This window comes from Myodes glareolus, chromosome 7 (genome assembly GCF_982192425.1).
Source record: "Myodes glareolus chromosome 7, mMyoGla1.1, whole genome shotgun sequence".
Lineage (NCBI taxonomy): Eukaryota > Metazoa > Chordata > Mammalia > Rodentia > Cricetidae > Myodes > Myodes glareolus.
In genome coordinates, this window is record NC_142032.1 from 76,997,059 (window position 1) to 77,015,651 (window position 18,593).

General features: G+C 50.7%; 2 protein-coding genes across 4 annotated transcripts; both read left to right on the plus strand.

Moving 5' to 3' along the window:
* The first annotated feature begins 101 nt into the window (after nt 1-101).
* Tbc1d10b (TBC1 domain family member 10B) lies at nt 102-11,689 on the plus strand. The gene is made up of 9 exons (XM_087908422.1): nt 102-1,239; nt 4,249-4,348; nt 4,626-4,733; nt 4,832-4,938; nt 8,965-9,079; nt 9,205-9,270; nt 9,459-9,648; nt 9,947-10,101; nt 10,187-11,689. The coding sequence occupies exons 1-9, from the start codon at nt 329-331 to the stop codon at nt 10,847-10,849; spliced, it is 2,415 nt and encodes an 804-aa protein (XP_087764548.1). The 5' UTR covers nt 102-328; the 3' UTR covers nt 10,850-11,689.
* Nucleotides 11,690-12,330: 641 nt separating this feature from the next.
* On the plus strand, nt 12,331-17,307 carry Cd2bp2 (CD2 cytoplasmic tail binding protein 2). 3 transcript variants are annotated; one of them, XM_048454980.3, is made up of 7 exons: nt 12,474-13,405; nt 13,880-13,965; nt 14,165-14,300; nt 14,416-14,573; nt 14,675-15,110; nt 15,192-15,295; nt 15,371-17,307. In XM_048454980.3, exons 2-7 carry the CDS (start codon nt 13,888-13,890, stop codon nt 15,479-15,481), a joined length of 1,023 nt encoding a protein of 340 aa, XP_048310937.1. In that variant the 5' UTR covers nt 12,474-13,405; nt 13,880-13,887; the 3' UTR covers nt 15,482-17,307. The 3 variants fall into 3 exon arrangements, with proteins under 3 accessions (XP_085549248.1, XP_048310937.1, XP_048310936.1); XM_048454979.3 differs by having other exon boundaries at nt 12,918-13,405; nt 15,189-15,295; XM_085693122.2 differs by having other exon boundaries at nt 12,331-13,405; nt 15,189-17,307.
* Nucleotides 17,308-18,593: the final 1,286 nt, after the last annotated feature.

The window sequence follows — 18,593 nt, forward strand, 5'->3', positions numbered from 1 at the left end:
TCGCGCAGGCGTAGTCCGGCGAGATTCTGGCGGCGCCTCAGCGTCTGCGCAGGCGCGTCGTCGGCAGCCGGCCCCTCGCTGGGAGGGGGCGGCGCGAGCGCGCGAGCAGGGTGAGAGGCCGGGAGACCCCGGCGCGAGCGCCCCCGACCCCTGCCCCGCCTGCGCGCACCGCCCGCCGCCTGCCGCCCGGTCCCGCCCCGCCCCCGGCGCGCGCCGAGCCGCGCCCTTCGCCCTCTCTGCAGCCCGGGCGGGCTGCTCCGGGCGGCCTGAGGGGCGGCGCCTTCTGCGGCCTCCGCGGCGGGGGGGATGTGAGGGGCGGCCCACGGCCATGGAGACGGGCCCGGCGCCCCTGGTGGCCCCGCCGCGCCGTCACGGCGCCTCCGCTGCCCCTTCGCCTCCGCCCCGGGGCTCCCGGGCCGGGCCGGTACTAGTGGTGGCACCGGGACCGCCAGTGACTACAGCCACTTCTGCTCCTGTCGACCTGGTGGTCCCCGGGGAGGCTCAGCCCGCCTGGCTTCCAGGGTCGGCACAGACCACGGCCGCGACGGCCACGACGGCCACGACGGCCACGGGCAGCACGCTGGTGGTGCTGACCCTGGAGGCCTCACCCGAAGCCGCGAAGACGCAAGAATCCCCTGCACCGGCGACAGAGGCAGGAGCAGAGACCTCGGTGGCCTTGGCTTCGGGAGCAGACGCTCCGAAGACGGAAGAGGCTCGAGCCTCGCCCGTCCCAGGACCAGGGACCCCCACTCGGACCCCTTCCAGAACGGCGCCTGGAGCCCTGACTGCCAAACCTCCGCTTGCCCCCAAGCCGGGAACCACAGTGGCTTCAGGAGTGACTGCACCGGGTGGAGCAGGACAGGTGACAGGTGGACATGGGGCTGCTACATCAGCATCCGCAGGGCCGGCGCCCGAGGACCCCTCGGGGCCTGTCCCAGGCCCTCCCGGGACGGGTGAGGCTCCGGTGGCTGTGGTGACGGTGACCCCAGCTCCGGAGCCTGTTGAAAACTTTCAAGACCTAGGCTCCACGTCCAGCCTCGGACCTGGCATCTCTGGGCCTCGAGGGCAGGCCCCGGACTCCCTGAGCTACTTGGACTCTGTGAGCCTCATGTCCGGGACCTTGGAGTCCTTGGCGGATGATGTGAGCTCCATGGGTTCAGACTCGGAGATAAATGGGCTGGCCCTGCGCAAGACGGACAAGTATGGTTTCCTTGGGGGCAGCCAGTACTCGGGCAGCCTGTGAGTACACGGTGGGCACTCCGTGGGGCTGCCTGTGGAAACAGGGGTGGGGGGAAGGGGAAGTGATGCCCCTGGCCAGGCCCGCCCCAGGGAGTCATTAGCAGGAGCTGTATTGCCCAGAGCATCTTGGTGCGTCTGTGGCTTCAGAGTCCTAGACCTTGCCTAGGCCTGTGTCCTTGAGCTAGTGGGGCCCCTGTTCCTGTGCCTCGGTTTCCCCTGTGAGCTGAAGGGTTGAGATGATACCTGCTGAGCAGCGAAGCTACTAGCTGCTTGGTATGAAACCATTAATCGTCAGCTACTCTGGAAGATTGGTTGGACCAGGGTTCTGGTAGAGAGCTCGGGTCCCTGGGGGCAGGAAGGATGCAGGCGCCTTCAGAAAAGCAGTAGGCAGAATGGTGGGGTGAGGAAGTCTGGTTGATGGAGGGGAGGCCCTGAAGGCAGGGCTTCTGGGACAGGGCAGGCTTGTCTTTTCACTGAAGGCAAGGGGTGGGGGAGGCCTCTTCCCCATTTCCTCATCTCCCCTGCCCTAGTCGAGCTTTCCTAGTTCCTTCCAGGGAGGGGCCTGAGTCACTCACTCCTAAGGTGGGGTGTGATCGCTCTGCCTTCTTCCTTCCCCCTCTTTGGATCCTACCATTGTGTCTGTTCTCCCTTAACCTGCTGCTGGTCAGTAACCTGGTTAGCTCAGCCTGGAGCATCGCCTGGGGACACTGGGGCCAGGCCTGTGCTGAGCAGACTCAAGCAGTACTTTGAAGGCACTCATCTGGAGGGAATGCTAAAACTGTCGGTTTCAATACAGTTGCTTGGGTTAAGTCTAAAGACCAGAGGGTTTTGGGAGCACCTGGATGTGAGACTTCTGCTGAAGAGCCTGTCAGTCAGGAAGATGGGGAGTAATCTAGGCAGGGCTTATAAACTAACCAAACTCAGAAAACTTGATTGGGCACCGACATTCACAGTTGGAACTCTGACTGAAGTTTGATGCTGATCCTTTCTCCTGCACTCTTTTCAGCTCATAAGAAACAAGACTAGCACACTTGGGTTGCCTCCCTCAAATAGCGTGGGGTCTGTGTGAGTAGTGGATATTGCTCAGTACTAGTCAGAGGAACTTGGGTCAAATTCAGTTTTAGAATATTGCTCCTATGTCAGGCACTGTGCTGGGTGCTATTTCTCTTTTTGTAACTTTGTCACTTTAGAGTCTGTCTTCCATGCCAGAGGAATTACCTCTGTGGCAAGGCTGATTGTAATATATTAGCATGAACACTTTCTCTTACAGGGTAAAGTCCAAGCTCTTCAGCCTGCACACTGGCACCGTACTGCCCAGCCATGCCAGCCACTTTGGTCTCAGCGCCAATCTGCCAGGCTCTGTACTAAATTAGTAGTGGATTATTCAGACCTCTCCACCTGCCAGGAACGCCCTTCTTCCCCCTCTCTTCCTCCTACTTTTTCTTCACTCCTTTTGGTACACTTCTGATGGCCTTTCCTCCAGGAAGCCTTCACTGATACCTGCTGTGCTCATAATACTAATGCTAGTGTGCGTTTTTATCATTGCATTTCTCGTGTCAGAGGGGACGTGGCTCCCTTTCTGCTTTGGTTTGATCAGCTTTTATATATGTGAGTGTTTCACCTGCATGCATGTCTGCGCACGGTGTGCATCATGTGCTTGTAGTGCCCGGGAAGACACAAGAGCTTCAGGTCCTCTAGAACTGTGGTTTTTTTGCAGACCTTCCTTAGCTGCCATGTGGGTGCTGGGAACTGGACCCTGGTTCTCTGCAAGAACATCGTTTCTTAGAGCTGAGCCATCTCTCCAGCCCTTCCTCCATTTGTCAGCTGCAATGCTCCTAAGGGCAGGAAGGCACCTCTGAGAGTGGAACTGACTTATGGCGTCTCTGTTTAGGGAGCTTCTAGCTCAAAATAAATCAATATACGAGAAGCTCCTATTTAACAGTCTTTTTATGCTCTTTTTTTCTTGTTTTGTTTTTTGAGACAGGGTTTCTCTGTGTAACAGCTCTGGCTGTCCTGAAACTCTCTTTGTAGACCAGGCTGGCTTCGAACTCACAGAGACCCCACCTGCCTCTGTCTCCCATGTGCTGGGATTAAAAGACCTGCACCACCAACGCCTAACATTGCATTTTTTCTTATTAGTTCTCATAACTGTAGATAGTGGCATCCCATTTATAGCCGAGGACGACCCCCAGGTTACACACGTCAGGACTTCCTAGCCTCTAAGGGACAGAACTGGGTTTTGACTTAGTCTGTGGAATTTCTAAAACCTATTCTTGCACTTCCATTTCATTCTCCTGGAACTGGTTCCTGTAAGTAGCCAACCATTGCCAGACAGATGGGGGCACCTTGAACATGGAGCTGACAGAACAGTACCAGGGCAGGAGAATTCATTTGCTTGGGAATCTGGGGAGGTTGTAAAGAGGAGAGGAAGTCACAGATGGTCTAAGAAATCTCGTGTCTCAAAGACTGAAACAAGACATCTAAGGTCATTGCGAATACTAACTGAGCCCCTTGATGTAGCACCTTACAGGTCCTTTCAGGTAGATACTGTTATTTTCTCTACCTTACAAATGAGGAAATTGAGGCTTAGGAAATTAAGTGACTTTCTCAAGGTCACACAATGAATAAATGGTAAAACTAGGACTTAGATCCACATTTAGTACAAAAATGTGGCTTATATTTAATTATCATTATTTTTGCAGTGCTAGGACTGAATTTAGGGCCTTTACATGCAAGATAAACACAGTACCACTGAACTACATCACCAGCCAGAATGTATCTTCAGTATTACCAAAATTGGATGTGTCAGAAATGGGATTTAAATTCTGTGTGTAAAGATCTAGTAAAGAAGGAAGCCCTTAAAGTGTGGTGGACAAGGCTTTGGATGGCCAACTATTCAGACATTTGGATGGCACAATTTCTAGTTTCTCAGTTGAGCCTGAGGGAGCTGGCTGGCTCAGTTTCCCCAGTAGCCCACTGACCTCTTCCATACTTATCCTGACTCTGCAGAGAGAGCTCTATTCCTGTGGATGTGGCTCGGCAGCGGGAGCTCAAATGGCTGGAAATGTTCAATAACTGGGATAAGTGGCTGTCACGGCGTTTCCAGAAGGTTTGAGGGCTGTGTGGTGGGTTGGACAATGTGCAAGGGTGGGGGAGGGGCAATGCTGCTGGAAAGCCCAGGAAACTAATAATATCTGCCCTCCTAACACATTGAAGATCAGTGGTGCTGAGCCCTTGGGAGGAGCTTTAAACTGTAGCCAGGCCAGGTCCAGCTTTGTCACATCTGGCACGTGGGAGGAATGTCTCTGGGAGCCTGATGGCTAGTGGGAAAGCTTGGAGAATGTTCCAGCCCTGAAGCTGTCATCCCTGATGCTACTCTGCCTTAGGTAAAACTGCGCTGCCGGAAAGGGATCCCCTCTTCTCTCAGAGCCAAGGCCTGGCAGTACCTGTCTAATAGCAAGGAACTCCTGGAGCAGAACCCGGGCAAGTTTGAGGTTTGTGCAACTCTGAGGTCTGGGGACACATAGCACTGTCTCTGCAGGAGAACTTAGTTCTCCTGGATCCTGAGGTAATCCCTGCTGTCCCACTGTAGGAGCTGGAACGGGCCACTGGGGACCCCAAGTGGCTGGATGTGATTGAGAAGGACTTACATCGCCAGTTCCCTTTCCATGAAATGTTTGCTGCTCGAGGAGGGCATGGGTAAGAGCTAACTATGTGGGTCAGTGAGCAAACATCTGTGGAAGGTTCTGGGTAGATACAGGCTTGGTCCAAGCAAGTCTTGCTCTCTAGGGCTCTTAGAAGAGTGATTGACAATCAGTTGAGTATCAAGTAGTGATAAAAGAAGTGTCTGATGAGGGAGATTCTAATGCGGGTCTTTGTGTAGCGCATCAAGGACTATTGAGGTTCTATTTGTGCTGGGTTTTAAAAGATAGTTGGGGCTAGGGCAGGGTAGAGTTTTCTTTCATAGGAGCATCTATAAGCAGTGTTTGGATATTGGGGTTCTGTAGTGCTGAATCTGGAAGTTTGGGCCAGATCACTAAGAGCCAAGGCACTTGGATTTTTGTTCTGTAGGTTAAGCTTCCTCAAGATAAAATATAGGGGGCTGGAGAGATGGCTCAACGGTTAAGAGCATTGTCTGCTCTTCCAAAGGTCCTGAGTTCAGTTCCCGGCAACCACATGGTGGCTCACAACCATCTGTAATAAGGTCTGTTGCCATCTTCTGGCCTTCAGGCATACCTGTAGACAGAATATTGTATAAAATAAGAAAGGAAGGAAGGAAGGAAGGAAGAAAGAAAGAAAGAGAAAGAGGAAGCTCCTGGCTTTACTTGGAGTATAGTTTAAGAAACTGCGACCTGCACCTAAAAAAAAAAAAAAAAGATAAAATATAGGTACCAGTCCATATTAGTATAAAAGGTGATCTTAGGTAGTTATATGACCTTTCTGCTGTGTTGGAGCTCATACCTAGGGCCTCTCACACGTTAGGCAAGTGTTCTACCACCGAGCTACGTTCTCAGTCCTAGATGAACCTTTTTCCTTATGTAATATAAAAAAACAATATTATATATTTATTTGTTTTTTTCTTTGAGTTTTCTTTGAGATAGGGTCTGACTATGTAGATCATTCTGGCTTCAGAAATCAGATCTATCTATCTCTGCCACCCAAATGCTGGGATTATAGATAGATATGTACTGCCATTCTAACTTAAATAAATATCATCGTTTAACAAATAATAATTGAGTACTACTCTGTCAGGCACTATTCCAGTCACAGATGGCTGCAATGACCCCAAACCCCCAAGCTGTCTTCCTGTGGGGATAGGCAGTCCCAGATGAAGGAAAGTATGTTGTACGTGAGGTAGTGGAGAGGACTTTAGCACACTAAAGGGGACAGAAGGTATGACAGACATGCTACCTACTAGTCAAGACCAGAGAGGTGCGGCTTGGTAGCTCATGCCTACAGTCTCAGGTGGACTTTTGTGGGTTGGGGTGGGGGCTGGGCATAAAATCAATACTTAGGAACCTGAGGCAGGAGGATTGTCATGACTTTAAGGTCAGCCTAACATACATCTTGAGATCCAGGACAGTTTGACTAGAGTAAGAGTGTAGCAAACTAGGAGGGGGGTTGTTTTTTGTTCATTTGTTTGTTTGTTTTGAGACAAGGTTTCTCTGTAACTTTGGTGCCTGTCCTGGAACTAGTTCTTGTAGACCAGGCTGGCCTCGGACTCTCAGAGATCCGCCTGCCTCTGCTTCCTGAGTGCTGGGATTAAAGGTGTGTGCCACCACCGCCCAGCCAGGAGGAGGCTTGCTTATTGGACATTCAGGGAATGTAGGCAGGTTGGGTACCCACTGAATTATAAGTCTGGATTTCAGGAAAATAGTTTAAATTGGCAATAAATTGGGGATTGAAAGTGTGCTTATGGAGGGATTAGACTCACCATGGGACTAGATGCAATCACAAAGCTGCAAGTATAGCTCAAAAGGAAGATGTGACCTAGGGTAGTGGTGTACACCTTTTATTTTAATTGCAGTACTGGGTAGGCAGAGGCAGGTGAATCCCTGTGAGTTTTAGGTCAATCCAGTCTACAACATAGTGAGTTTTAGGCCAGCCAGGCATGCATAATGAAACCTGTCTCAAAAAAAAAAGCTAAACAATTAAGCAAGCAAGGCTTGAACCCTGAAGTACCAGTGTGTTGGGAATGAGATGATGAAAAAAATTACAGAGAGGGCAATAGGACTCGAAGCTATAGAGAGGAGAGCCTCACTTCTAAAGCAACATGAAAAATAGCCTCGAGAATCCACTTCAGGAAATGGTGCTGAGGGATGAGTAAATCCAAATCTGAGAACTAACTTGGATGTAACACTTTGTAAGTCATTAGTGACTTTTTTTGAGACAGTCTTGCATTTATAGTTCAGCTGGCCTCAGTTCTGAAAATCTTCCTGCCTCAGCCTCTCAAGTCCTGGGGTTAGAGGTGTGAGCCACTGCAGCTTGCTTATTAATGATTTGATAAAGGCAGTCTTGTGGGGAGCAGTGAGCAAATGCCTGCCAAAAGTGTGGGAGGAAGAAACAGAAGACAGTAAATGTGTTTTCTAGAGCAACTTGGCTGACTAGGTAAGGAAAGAGTTTGTTCTTTGGAGGGGAGAATGGGATTAAGGGTCACAACAAGTGAGAGCCAGTGAGGTGGCTCAGTGGAAAAGGCTCTTGATTTACAAGCCTGACAACCTCAGTAAGTAAAAATAAGAAGAGACAGCAGACCCGGACAGCTCAGTGGTAGAGTGCTTGCTTGCCTAGCATGCACAAGGCACTGGGTTCAAACCTAGCACTGCAAAAGAAATAAAAACTTAAAAAGCAGATTATTACTATGCTGATTTAATGCTTTAATAGACAGAAAAATGAATGAAGCAGAAAAGATGGCACACTAATAGCCGAAAGAAAGGCTGGGATCTAGTCATAGGCAGAGGGGTGAATATGGTCGGGGCTACATTTTTGTATGCTATCCCTAGTACCAGAGGATGTCAGAAGAGGTGTGGGACCATCTGGAACTGGAGTTACAGATGGTTGTGAGTCACCACATATGTGGGTACTGGGAGCTGAACTTGGGTCCTTTGCAAGAGCAAAAAGTGCTCATAACTACTGAGCCATCTCTCCAGCCCCCAGTATTTTGTTAGTGTTAGTTCAATATGGGCTACTTTTATTACGTAAAATAATCAGCATTGTCAAATGTATTATTTCGTTTGTATTTTGAGAATTAAATACCAAAATAAGTAAATAGGGGTGGCACACAGCTCATTCAGTAGAGTACTTATCTAACATACATGGTTCTGAGTGACTTTCAGCCCCACAGGAAACAAGTGTGATGGTGCACACCTTTAATCCTGGTACTGGAGGGAGGGCGGTAGGACGATCAGAAATTCAGGATCAGGTTAGAACAAAGGGCTACATGAGACCCCCACCTCAAATTTTTAAAGTAATAGTGATGTAGTTGCAGATAAGATATAAATGGTCACATATGAATGGCTGGATTTGGGGGATAATGTAAGCAGTATTAGCAGTATGACTGGAAGCAGGGAGATCTGGGAGGTTAATAGGTATTTTGGGACAAGAGATAGAGGTCAGAGAAGGAAGTAGCTGTGGAGCGGGGAAAGAGCAGGTGTCCATGGAGTTCGGGATACAGTATGGCTCAAACTTGGTGGCTACCCTCTGAGAAGCTGTTTTGGAGTAGATGGAAATATCAGATATGAAGGAACTCACAAAGAAAAGAAGGCTAGGACACAGCTCTGGTTCAATGCAGACATAAGAGTAAGATGTGAGGTACAGCTGGTTTCCTGGCCTTCACCAAAACCAGGACTACTGGATATGCCAAGAGGTCTGATAAAATCCAGTGAAACAGATAACCCTGTTGATTGACTGTCCTGGGTATAAACACACTTGCTTCCAGAGAAGGGCTAATATTGTGGTTATTGATAAGTTCCTGGAGAAAATGACCGTGATTGCTTTGGGGGTGGTTGCAGGTCAAGGAGGAAATGGGTAGGAAGTTTGTAGGGTATGCAGCCAAGGATGAAAGGTTAGGACCTAGAATGCTTTGCTGAACCTCTCTGGTAGGCAGGTCTGGGACGGCAGATGGCTAAGTGGTAGTAAAGATCTGAGATTAGCTTGGAACTTATAAGAGAGTTCTGGTCCAGGGTTAGGGGCAGGTTTGATGATTGCCATCTTCTGCACTCCCCTTAGGCAACAGGACCTGTACCGAATCCTGAAGGCCTATACCATCTACCGGCCTGACGAGGGCTACTGTCAGGCCCAGGCCCCAGTGGCTGCTGTGCTGCTCATGCACATGCCTGCGGAGGTCAGCATATGTGGACCTGGTTGGGGTGGGGGTGAGAAAATCTTGACATACTATGGTGATGGGAGAGCTGCCTACTCCCTGCTTCTCAGGCCCCATCCCTGCCTCCTTGTTCTTGCCCTTCTTAGCAAGCCTTTTGGTGCCTGGTACAGATCTGCGACAAGTACCTCCCAGGTTACTACAGTGCAGGGCTGGTGAGTGTCTGGAAGCTGGGTGGCCTAGGGCTGTGACTTTCCCCAAGTCTGCCATAGGTCCTTGCCTTGCCTCATTTGTCCTTCTGTTCCTCTACCACTGAGGTTAAGACACCCTCTTAGGTTTGATTGTACCGAGGGGAACATAGCAAGACAGACCCATTTCTCATGGCTCTTCCCACCACTTCTAGGAGGCCATTCAATTGGATGGAGAGATCTTTTTTGCACTCCTGCGCCGGGCTTCCCCACTGGCACATCGGCACCTTCGGCGGCAGCGCATTGACCCTGTGCTCTACATGACAGAATGGTTCATGTGCATCTTTGCCCGCACCCTCCCCTGGGCTTCGGTGCTGCGTGTCTGGGACATGTTTTTCTGTGAAGGTATTTCAGTGGTTGCCTAGGCTCGGGTGCTAGGATTTGTCACATTACTGGTGGCCCATGGACAAAAGTATTGTTGGGCCTAGGCTTCATAATAAGCAATCTGCAAACAGGGAAAACAGGACCCATCTTGATTCAAGCCACCAACCTAGAGTCTGCTTGCCCTCTAAGAAACCTGCAACCTATAGTAACTTTCTTCACCTATAAGGTGGGCAGTTAACAGCAACAGGGTCTGTCTTTCCTATATGAGAAAGGCTAAGATCCTGGACCTGATCTCTTTATGCCCTCTCTGACCCTGTAGGCGTTAAGATCATCTTCCGAGTGGCTCTTGTCTTGCTGCGACACACATTGGGTTCTGTGGAAAAGCTGCGCTCCTGTCAAGGCATGTATGAAACCATGGAGCAGCTTCGAAACCTGCCACCACAGTGTATGCAGGAGGACTTCCTGGTGCATGAGGTAGGCCTTGAGCCTCAGCACACCTTGGTCTCTTCAGCCCATCTCCAAACCCATCTATACTCTGGCTCCCGTGTCTTCTGTCTAGGTAACCAACCTCCCAGTGACAGAAGCATTGATTGAGCGGGAGAATGCAACCCAGCTGAAGAAGTGGCGGGAAACTAGGGGGGAGCTGCAGTATCGGCCCTCACGGCGACTACATGGCTCCCGAGCTATCCATGAGGAGCGCAGACGGCAGCAGCCACCCCTGGGCCCTTCCTCCAGCCTTCTCAGCCTCCCTAGTCTTAAGAGCAGAGGTTCCCGGGCAGCTGGAGGGGCTCCTTCCCCACCACCTCCTGTCCGCAGGGCTAGTGCTGGTCCTGTTCCTGGGGCCGTCGTCACTGCTGAGGGACTACATCCATCCCTTCCTTCACCTACTGGCAACAGCACCCCACTAGGCACCAGTAAGGAGACCCGGCGGCAGGAGAAAGAACGGCAGAAACAGGAGAAAGAGCGGCAGAAACAGGAGAAAGAGCGGCAGAAACAGGAGAAAGAGCGAGAGAAGGAGCAGCAGAGACAGGAGAAAGAGCGGCTAAAATGGGAAAAGGAACAAGAGAAGGAACAGCAGAAGCAGGAGAAGGAGCGGCAGAAACAGGAGAAGAAAGGCCAAGGCCGGAAACTTTCCTTGCGTCAAAAGGCAGATGGGCCTCCAGCACCCCACGATGGTGGGGACAGGTCAGCAGCTGAAGCCCGGCAGGATGCTTACTTCTGACCTCTTGCTGGGTCTGGATGACATGGCCCTCTTCCTTTTTCCTCAGTCAAGAGCAGACCTAGCAGGGGTGTTCTCCCAGCTCCCTTGGCAGGCTCTTCCTTTTTCTGAGGAAAGTGGCTTGATTCCCCTGACTCCTTGCCAGCTGCTGATCCCTACATGGCCAGGACAGCTACAGTGCATGGGACAGTTATATTTCCTAGGGTAGCAGTGACCAAGTCTGGAGACTCTTTTGTCCAATGAGGCCCAGCTTGGGTCTCTGTCACTCCTACGAATTCCTTCTGGGGTACTGTCTTAATTTGCCTTTTGTCACCACAAGGTGACTCTTGGCAATGACAGTTAGCAGTTGCAGATTCTTACACTCCAGTGGCTTCCCTTAGATGGTGGAGCTAGGTTCCTTTTCCTGTCTTGGGGCCCTGCCTGTCTCCCCACTGGGGGCCAAGGCTATTTTTTTCTCTCCTGGATATCCTTGTGTTGTAATTATGTACAGAAGGTCAGGTTGGCCTGGGGTGGGGTGCTCTGACCTGTGTTCCACAGTGTTCCTGTGCTCCAGTTTATTTAAGGGGACATGCAAGTTGTCCTCCATTTCCTTCCCACCTGTGTCCTGCTCTCCCTCCTAACCCACTTGCTTTGTATGCTCAAGCCTCTCTGCTGCCTCATTAGGAAGCCTGTCTTTCACTTTGTTCCTTTCCAGCTGTCAAGCCCCTCTCTGAGTAAGGGTCTTCCCTTGAGTACAGGGGGTGGAACCCAATGTTTACATTCTCTTCTGTCTTGGTCCCCATCCCAGTGGTGGTTTTGTGGCGCTTTGAGGAACCGGAAAAAGAACCTGCTGTTATACCTGGACCTGTCTCCTGCCTTGTTATTTAAAGAGGGCTTTGGGGTAAGGGGAGGGAACCAGGAAGAAAGTCTGAGTCTCCATAGGTGCATTCTGACCTTAGCAGGTACATCTAAACCCTTGCCCCATCTCTCATCAATAAGCGTAGTGGTCCAGCTCCTGCCTCAGCTTTGCTTGGGATCTGCTACCTCCACTATCACTGGCTTTCTGAGGCCCTCTGCACAGCTCAGAGCACTGAGATTTCCTTTCCAACCTGTTTGTGCACTCCTGGAAACTGAAGGAGGGCTATGGGGGGCTGCAAAGCCAGTCTTCAGGTTCTTGGTCAGCAGCTCGGTGCACTTCCTGGTACTGGGCTTCTAGGGTGGACTAGCTGTCTTCAGTTCGTCTCAGCAGGTGCACACAACCAATCGTCCAGTTCTTGTTTTCTGTGGCTACCTTGTAGTGTCATCCATCAACCGCCCCCGATTCTACCTAGGGGTCAGGATAGTAAAGGTATGGGGTTCTGTGACCCTAAGGTGGAGCTCCTCGTGGGAGGCAGTTAGTTCTCAGCAGGATGAGGCTCAGGGGTGTGTGGTCTCTAGATAGAAGAGAAAGTTCCCTCTGGGATGAAACAACAGTGCTAAGAGCTGGTGTTTCAGGATCCTCTCTGTAGCAAGATGCCCTCCTGGTCTAGGACTTGTGTTCTGTGTCCATGGAAGAAACTGAGGTCACACTCCCAGTGAAAATTTTGTGGTGATTCAGAATGGAGAAAAGCCTGCAGGGGAAAGGTGTGGTCCATCTGGCCGCCCTCATTCAGCTACTGCAGGATCACCTGAGCTATCTTGCTTGGGGGTGGAGGTGTTTCCAAGAGCTCCAGATCTAGACCTGCTGTAGAGAAGATTTCACCTGGCTCCACCTTTGCAGGAGCCGGATTCCATCACCTCAGCAGTTTGCTAAGGGGCAGAGTAGACTTCACTTGGTAACTGGTTCAAGAACTTTTCTGGGTGAACCAGAAGGCAAAGCATTATGGACTTCTGGCTGGATACTGGGCGCCGATGTCACTGCCGCTTCCTGTTATGGCTGTTCCACTGCAAAAACTAGGGAAGACATGAGGCAAATGACTCCCAGGGTCCTAAAAGATAAGTTTGAAAAGTCCCAAAGTGCTGACAATCAGAAATAGGACTCAGAAAGAAAAGCAAGGGTTTTTTGTTTGTTTGTTTTTAAGAGACGGTCTTACGTATCACCGATTGGCCTTAATCTCGCGATAATAACTTGCCTCTGTTTCCCCGAGTGTTGGGACTGTGAAGTTTGGGAAGGGTTTCTACTGAATGCCGTTAGGCGCAAAGAACCCTATCTATAAGGTCAAACTGGAACCCACAGCCTCCGCTTGGCCTTGTCCCTCCATCCAGGTCTTGGGCACCTCTTTAAGCAGACAGAGCGCCACGTCCTCAGCAGAACCTCCATTGTAGAGGAATAATAAACACTTCCCGCCATCCACAAGCGGGCGAGGCAGGTACGGGAGTTCACGTGATTGGTTTTTGTGCTACGTCACTTCCTGCGAAGACTGCCTTAGCTTATGGTATACATCCGCCAGTACCGACAGTCTTTGGGATAGGAGTGAAACTACTTCCGGCCCTCATGGCGCCCTCCAGAGTTTCCTTCCGGGTGATGGAGGCGAGTGGCCCGGATGTAATACTGGCGAAGGCATCTTTCCTTTTCTTCCCCGCCTGACTCTGGGTTCCTAGGTGAGTGCCGGCTGATAATACTACTGTTCGGGTACCTGCGGATTTGCTTCCTTTGTAACTTGTACGCCGAATGTGACGTGGTCGAGCTGGTCGCTGCGTGGAGTTGGGGGTTCGAAGCAGCTAGGGCGCCAGCTCTTGGGTCTGACCGGCCTCTGAGGACACTTGGGTGGGAGAGCTGGTTGAGCTCTGTAGCCCGGACTGGTAGGGAGAGATGACGTACTGGAGCCCTTTCTTTCCTGGGTGGGATATCCACAGGGTCCACGCGGAGGCGGAGGTCCTTCACGTATCCTCCCCTCAGCGCCTCCGAATTGCTAAACCAGTTCCGGACGTCCTGCCTGCTGGCTCTTATGGTTTAGTGATCCTTCCTCTCTCAAACAGGACCCGGTACTTACCAAGAAAAATGTGTGTGGTAACTGGTCTTTCTCGCCGCCGGCTCTCCTCACCTAATTTCCTTACGCCCTATCTTTATCCTAGGTCCAGTCATGCCAAAGAGGAAAGTGACTTTTCAAGGAGTAGGAGATGAGGATGATGATGATGAAATCAGTGTTCCCAAAAAGAAGGTGAGATGATGAGACTCCTGAGTTCTGTGGATCACTGAGGGGAAATAAGAGAGAGGCTTCTGATGGGAGGAACGCTGGGAAGCGGAAGAGTTTTCCCCGTGCACTGGTTTGGAAGGTTTCCTGTTTGGATACAGATCCTAGAATATTTGGGAAACTAGCCAGTAGGTTGCTTTTCTCATTTGCTACTTCCTTCTCACAGTTGGTGGACCCTGTGGCCGGAGCAGGGGGTCCTGGGAGCCGCTTCAAAGGCAAACACTCTTTAGACAGTGATGAGGAAGATGACGATGAGGAGGGCTCCAGCAAGTATGATATCCTGGCCTCAGAGGATGTGGAAGGTGAGCTATTTCCGAAGTTAGCTGTGGTGGGGGGACAGGTCAGAGTGTGGAACGGGGAGGCATGCCTGTTTGATTTTTGCATGCCTGGCATGGGGCCCCCATGTCTTTGGTGCAGGTCAGGAAGCAGCTACTCTCCCTAGTGAGGGGGGTGTGAGGATCACACCCTTCAACCTGCAGGAAGAGATGGAGGAAGGCCACTTTGATGCTGACGGCAACTACTTCCTGAACCAGGATGCGCAGATCCGAGACAGCTGGCTGGACAACATTGATTGGGTGTGGCCAGGAGCTCTTCTGACTGAGGCCATGAGATGCAGGTGGTGGGCCTGGACCCTGGTGGAAGTTTGTAGAAAATAATAATTATCTTTCACTTATAGGTGAAGATCAAGGAGCGACCACCTGATAAGCACCAGGCTTCAGACTCTGAGGAGGAAGATGGCGTGGGTCAGACTCCAATGAGTGCCCAAGCCCTCCTGGAGGGACTTTTGGAGCTGTTGTTGCCAAGAGAGACAGTGGCTGGGGCACTTAGGCGCCTGGGGGCCCGAGGAGGAGGCAAAGGGGACAGTAAGGGGACTGGACGGCCTAATTCCCCACAGCGCCTAGACCGGCTCTGTGGGTTGGCTGATCAAATGGTGGCCCGCGGCAATCTTGGTGTGTACCAGGAAACAAGGGAAAGGTTGGCTATGCGACTGAAGGGGTTGGGGTGTCGGACCCAGGGATCCCATGACCCTACGCCTCCACCCTCCCTGGACATGTTTGCTGAGGAAGTGACAGAGGGGGAACTAGAAACCCCAACCCCTACCCATAAAGGAGGTAAGCATGGAAGGCACAGGAGGGGCAGTGTGGGTGGGAGACTGAGCCCTTGAGGCCCTGATCCCTTTGTTGTTGTAGAAGCAGAGGCAGTGGGAGATGGTCTGATGGACGTGATGTGGGAATACAAGTGGGAGAACACGGGAGACGCTGAACTGTACGGACCGTTCACCAGTGCCCAGATGCAGGTGAGTCCCTTCCTGTCTTACCTACCCGTCCCAGCTTCTGTCACCTTTCTTCAGTTTTGTCCTTTCTTTCTGCAGACCTGGGTGAGTGAGGGCTACTTCCCGGATGGTGTTTATTGCCGGAAGCTGGACCCTCCAGGTGGTCAGTTCTACAATTCCAAACGCATTGATTTTGATCTCTACACATGAGCCTGCTAAAGGCCCAGTATGGCAGCCCCTTCTTTCTTGGACTTGGCAGAGGAAGCGCCAGCTGCCCTGGGCAGTGAGGATATTGGAGGCCAAATCTCAGCCAGTTTTTCTTTCCCAATAAAAGCCTTGAGTGTGTGTGCATCAGGGCCTGGACTGTGCTGAGAACCAGGAGCCAGGGTTTCTCCTCAGCTTGAGTGTTTCCTCCTGAGAGCTTCTCCTCAGGTGCTTTTCCCTGGTGTCTGGGACCAGCTCGGTTTGTTCTCCACCCTTAGTGGCAATGGTAGGGCCTGCCCGGCATCCTGTGACCTGCCGTGTAAAATTCCCTCAGCCACTCTCATCTTCCTGCAAGTCCTGCTCTGCTGACCTTTGGCTTTTAGGACTCAGATTCTCTAGCCTGTCGGCCCTCTTGCTGCTGGGACATGTGAAAGAGTTTGAGACCCGATTGAGAGCGCACAGGAAGCCTCTTAAACATGGATGCTCTTCCCTCTCATCCAGTTTTTCTGTCCCTTGCAGTAGTTCCCATGGCTCTTAGGTGAAGTGTACACTTGATAACTTTTCAAAGCTGCTTGGTCCACCATGCAGTGTAGAGGCACAGAGAGCAGCAGTGACTTCCTGGAGATCACGCAGTAAATTAGAGAGCTGGCCCAGACCCAGTCAACTGCTTCCCCTGACCTTTCTTGGCATAAAGTTCTTTCTTCCTTGGTCTTTTGGGTCCTGCAGTTTCTATTTTCCGGGCTTCCACATCTTTGGCATAGGGCTGGTGCCTTGAGGAACATGACTGGACTGGTCCCCTCCAGGAGTGCTGAGTGCTGCGGGAGGCAGGCACGGTCCTGACGACAGTGCTTCACGCCCGCCGGTGCTGTCCTGAGCCCCCCTCACCTGTGCACCCTGGACATGGAGGTATCCCGAGAGCCGCAGAGCATAGGAGCCAGGCTGGGAATGTGGAAAGTAGGGGCTCTGGCTTGGTTGGGGTGCTGGATGCATTAGTTCACTGCCAGTCTAGACCACAGTCTTCCTGACTTGGAGAAGCCCATTAGTGGTAAGACATCTACTTACCGTTAGTTGTAAGGTGTTACTGGTTAAAGGATGGACTTCTTTCAGAGATATTTAATAGTGGAAAGTTGGTGTCTAGGGTGAGTGAAATCCGGTCATGTCGGTAGCCTGAGTGAGTGATCCTGAGTGTTCGGTGAGACGACACCAGGTCCTTCCCTGAGGTGTCCTCCAGGTTCCTCAGATTTGAGCTACCATTCTGTGTGCCCTTCCCTGATGACATCAGTCCCCGAGAATAGCCTCCTCCAGAACCCAGACCCTGTGAATGTGCTTTATGTGGCACAGGGGGAAAGTGTCATGCAGATGTGGTGAAGTTAAGAATTTTTTAAAAATTTTTTTGAGATGAGGTCTCATTGTGTATCCCTGGCAGGCCTGGAACTCATAAGAGATCTGCTTGCCTCCAGTCCCGAGTGTTGGGATTAAATGTGTGAGCCACAGTGCATAGCAAAATAGAGAATTTTTGAAACTGGGAGATTACCTTTGATTATTGGTTTGGGACCATTGTAATCACTGGGTCCTTATGCTGGAAAAGGAACTGAGAGACTCAGCAAGAGAGCAGAGGACTGTGTCGGAAACACGGGAGAGAGACATATGCGTCGGGTGCAGGTGGCCTGGAGAAACGAGAAAGACAAATGGGTTCTTCCCAGACACGCGCAGCAGAGCCTTTGGTACCCAGGGAAACTGACTGTGGGCCCGTGACCTCCAGGGAACCCAAGGAAACTAACTGTGGGCTCGTGACCTCCAGGACTGTAAGATAATAAATCTGTGTGAAGTCACTTGTGGTGTGGTCATTTGATAGAGCACCAATAGGAAGTGAATATACACCTACTCTCTGGAGAGCCCCAACCACTTTTGAACCCTATTAGTGTTCGCCAGAGTTCTTTGTAGTTCACCCAGCCAAGCTCTCACCAGGCCCAGCCTCGCTTAGGTTTTAAGATTGGATACAACATTCAGGGTAGTATAACCATGTGCTTTCTCAGCACAAAGCCAGGAATTGTTTGGATGGGGTTTGGTTTTGTTTTTTGAGACGAGGTCTCCCTATACTCTGGCTGTTCTGTAATTCAAAATGTAGACTAGGCTAGTCTTCACTTGCAGAGATTCACATGCTGCTGCCTCCCAAATGCTAGGTAAACCACCTCCCTCCCCAGTAATAAAACTACAATGTAATTAAAAAGAAAAAAGCAAAAAACAGGCTGGAGAGATGCCTGGGCAGTTAAAAGGACCAAGGATTGATTCCCAGTTGTTACACCTTGGTTCACAATTGTCTGTTCCAGGGACTGTCATGATGTCATGCTTTTAGCTTCTGTAGGCACCGGGCACACATGAGGTACAGACATAACATGCAGGCAAAGCACCCATAACACGTTTCTTTTTGTTTTCGAGATAGTTTTTTTGTACCTTTGGAACCTGTCCTAGAACTCACTATATAGACCAGGCTGGCCTTGAACTCACAGAAATCTGTCTGCCTCTGCCTCCCGAGCACACTGCCACCACCACCTGGCTTTTTTTATTATTATTATTAAAACAACTGAGCAGTGTGGCTTTAGCAGACGACTTCATTCTCTAGCCCTGGTGATCCCTGCCAACACCGTCTACCTGGATTTGTGGGTGTTTTGGATAAATGGAACCGTACAGCATGTGATATCTTCTGTCTTGCTTTTTATACCTGTTTTTAGAGTTTATCCATGGTATAGTATGTAACTTTTTTCCCTTCTTTTGAGGGGTGGGTTGGGGAGGGGGATAGGGTTTCTCTATGTAACCCTGATTGGCCTGGAAACTCACTATGTAGACCAGCTGACCTCAAATCTAGAGGTCTGTCTACTTCTGTCTTGAGTTCTGGGATTAGAGGCCTGTCCCACCACGACAGCCCACGGACTTCATTCTTTTTTGTTTGCTTGTCTTTTGGATGGATAGTATGTTACTATTACCTAGGCTTTCCGTTTTATTTGGGTTTTACTGATTCTCGCTTACTGCCTTTAATTTTTATTTTTAAATGTGATGCAAGAGATGGAACCCAGGACTTTAAACAATCATTTTTTATTAATTGAGAATTTCATACAAT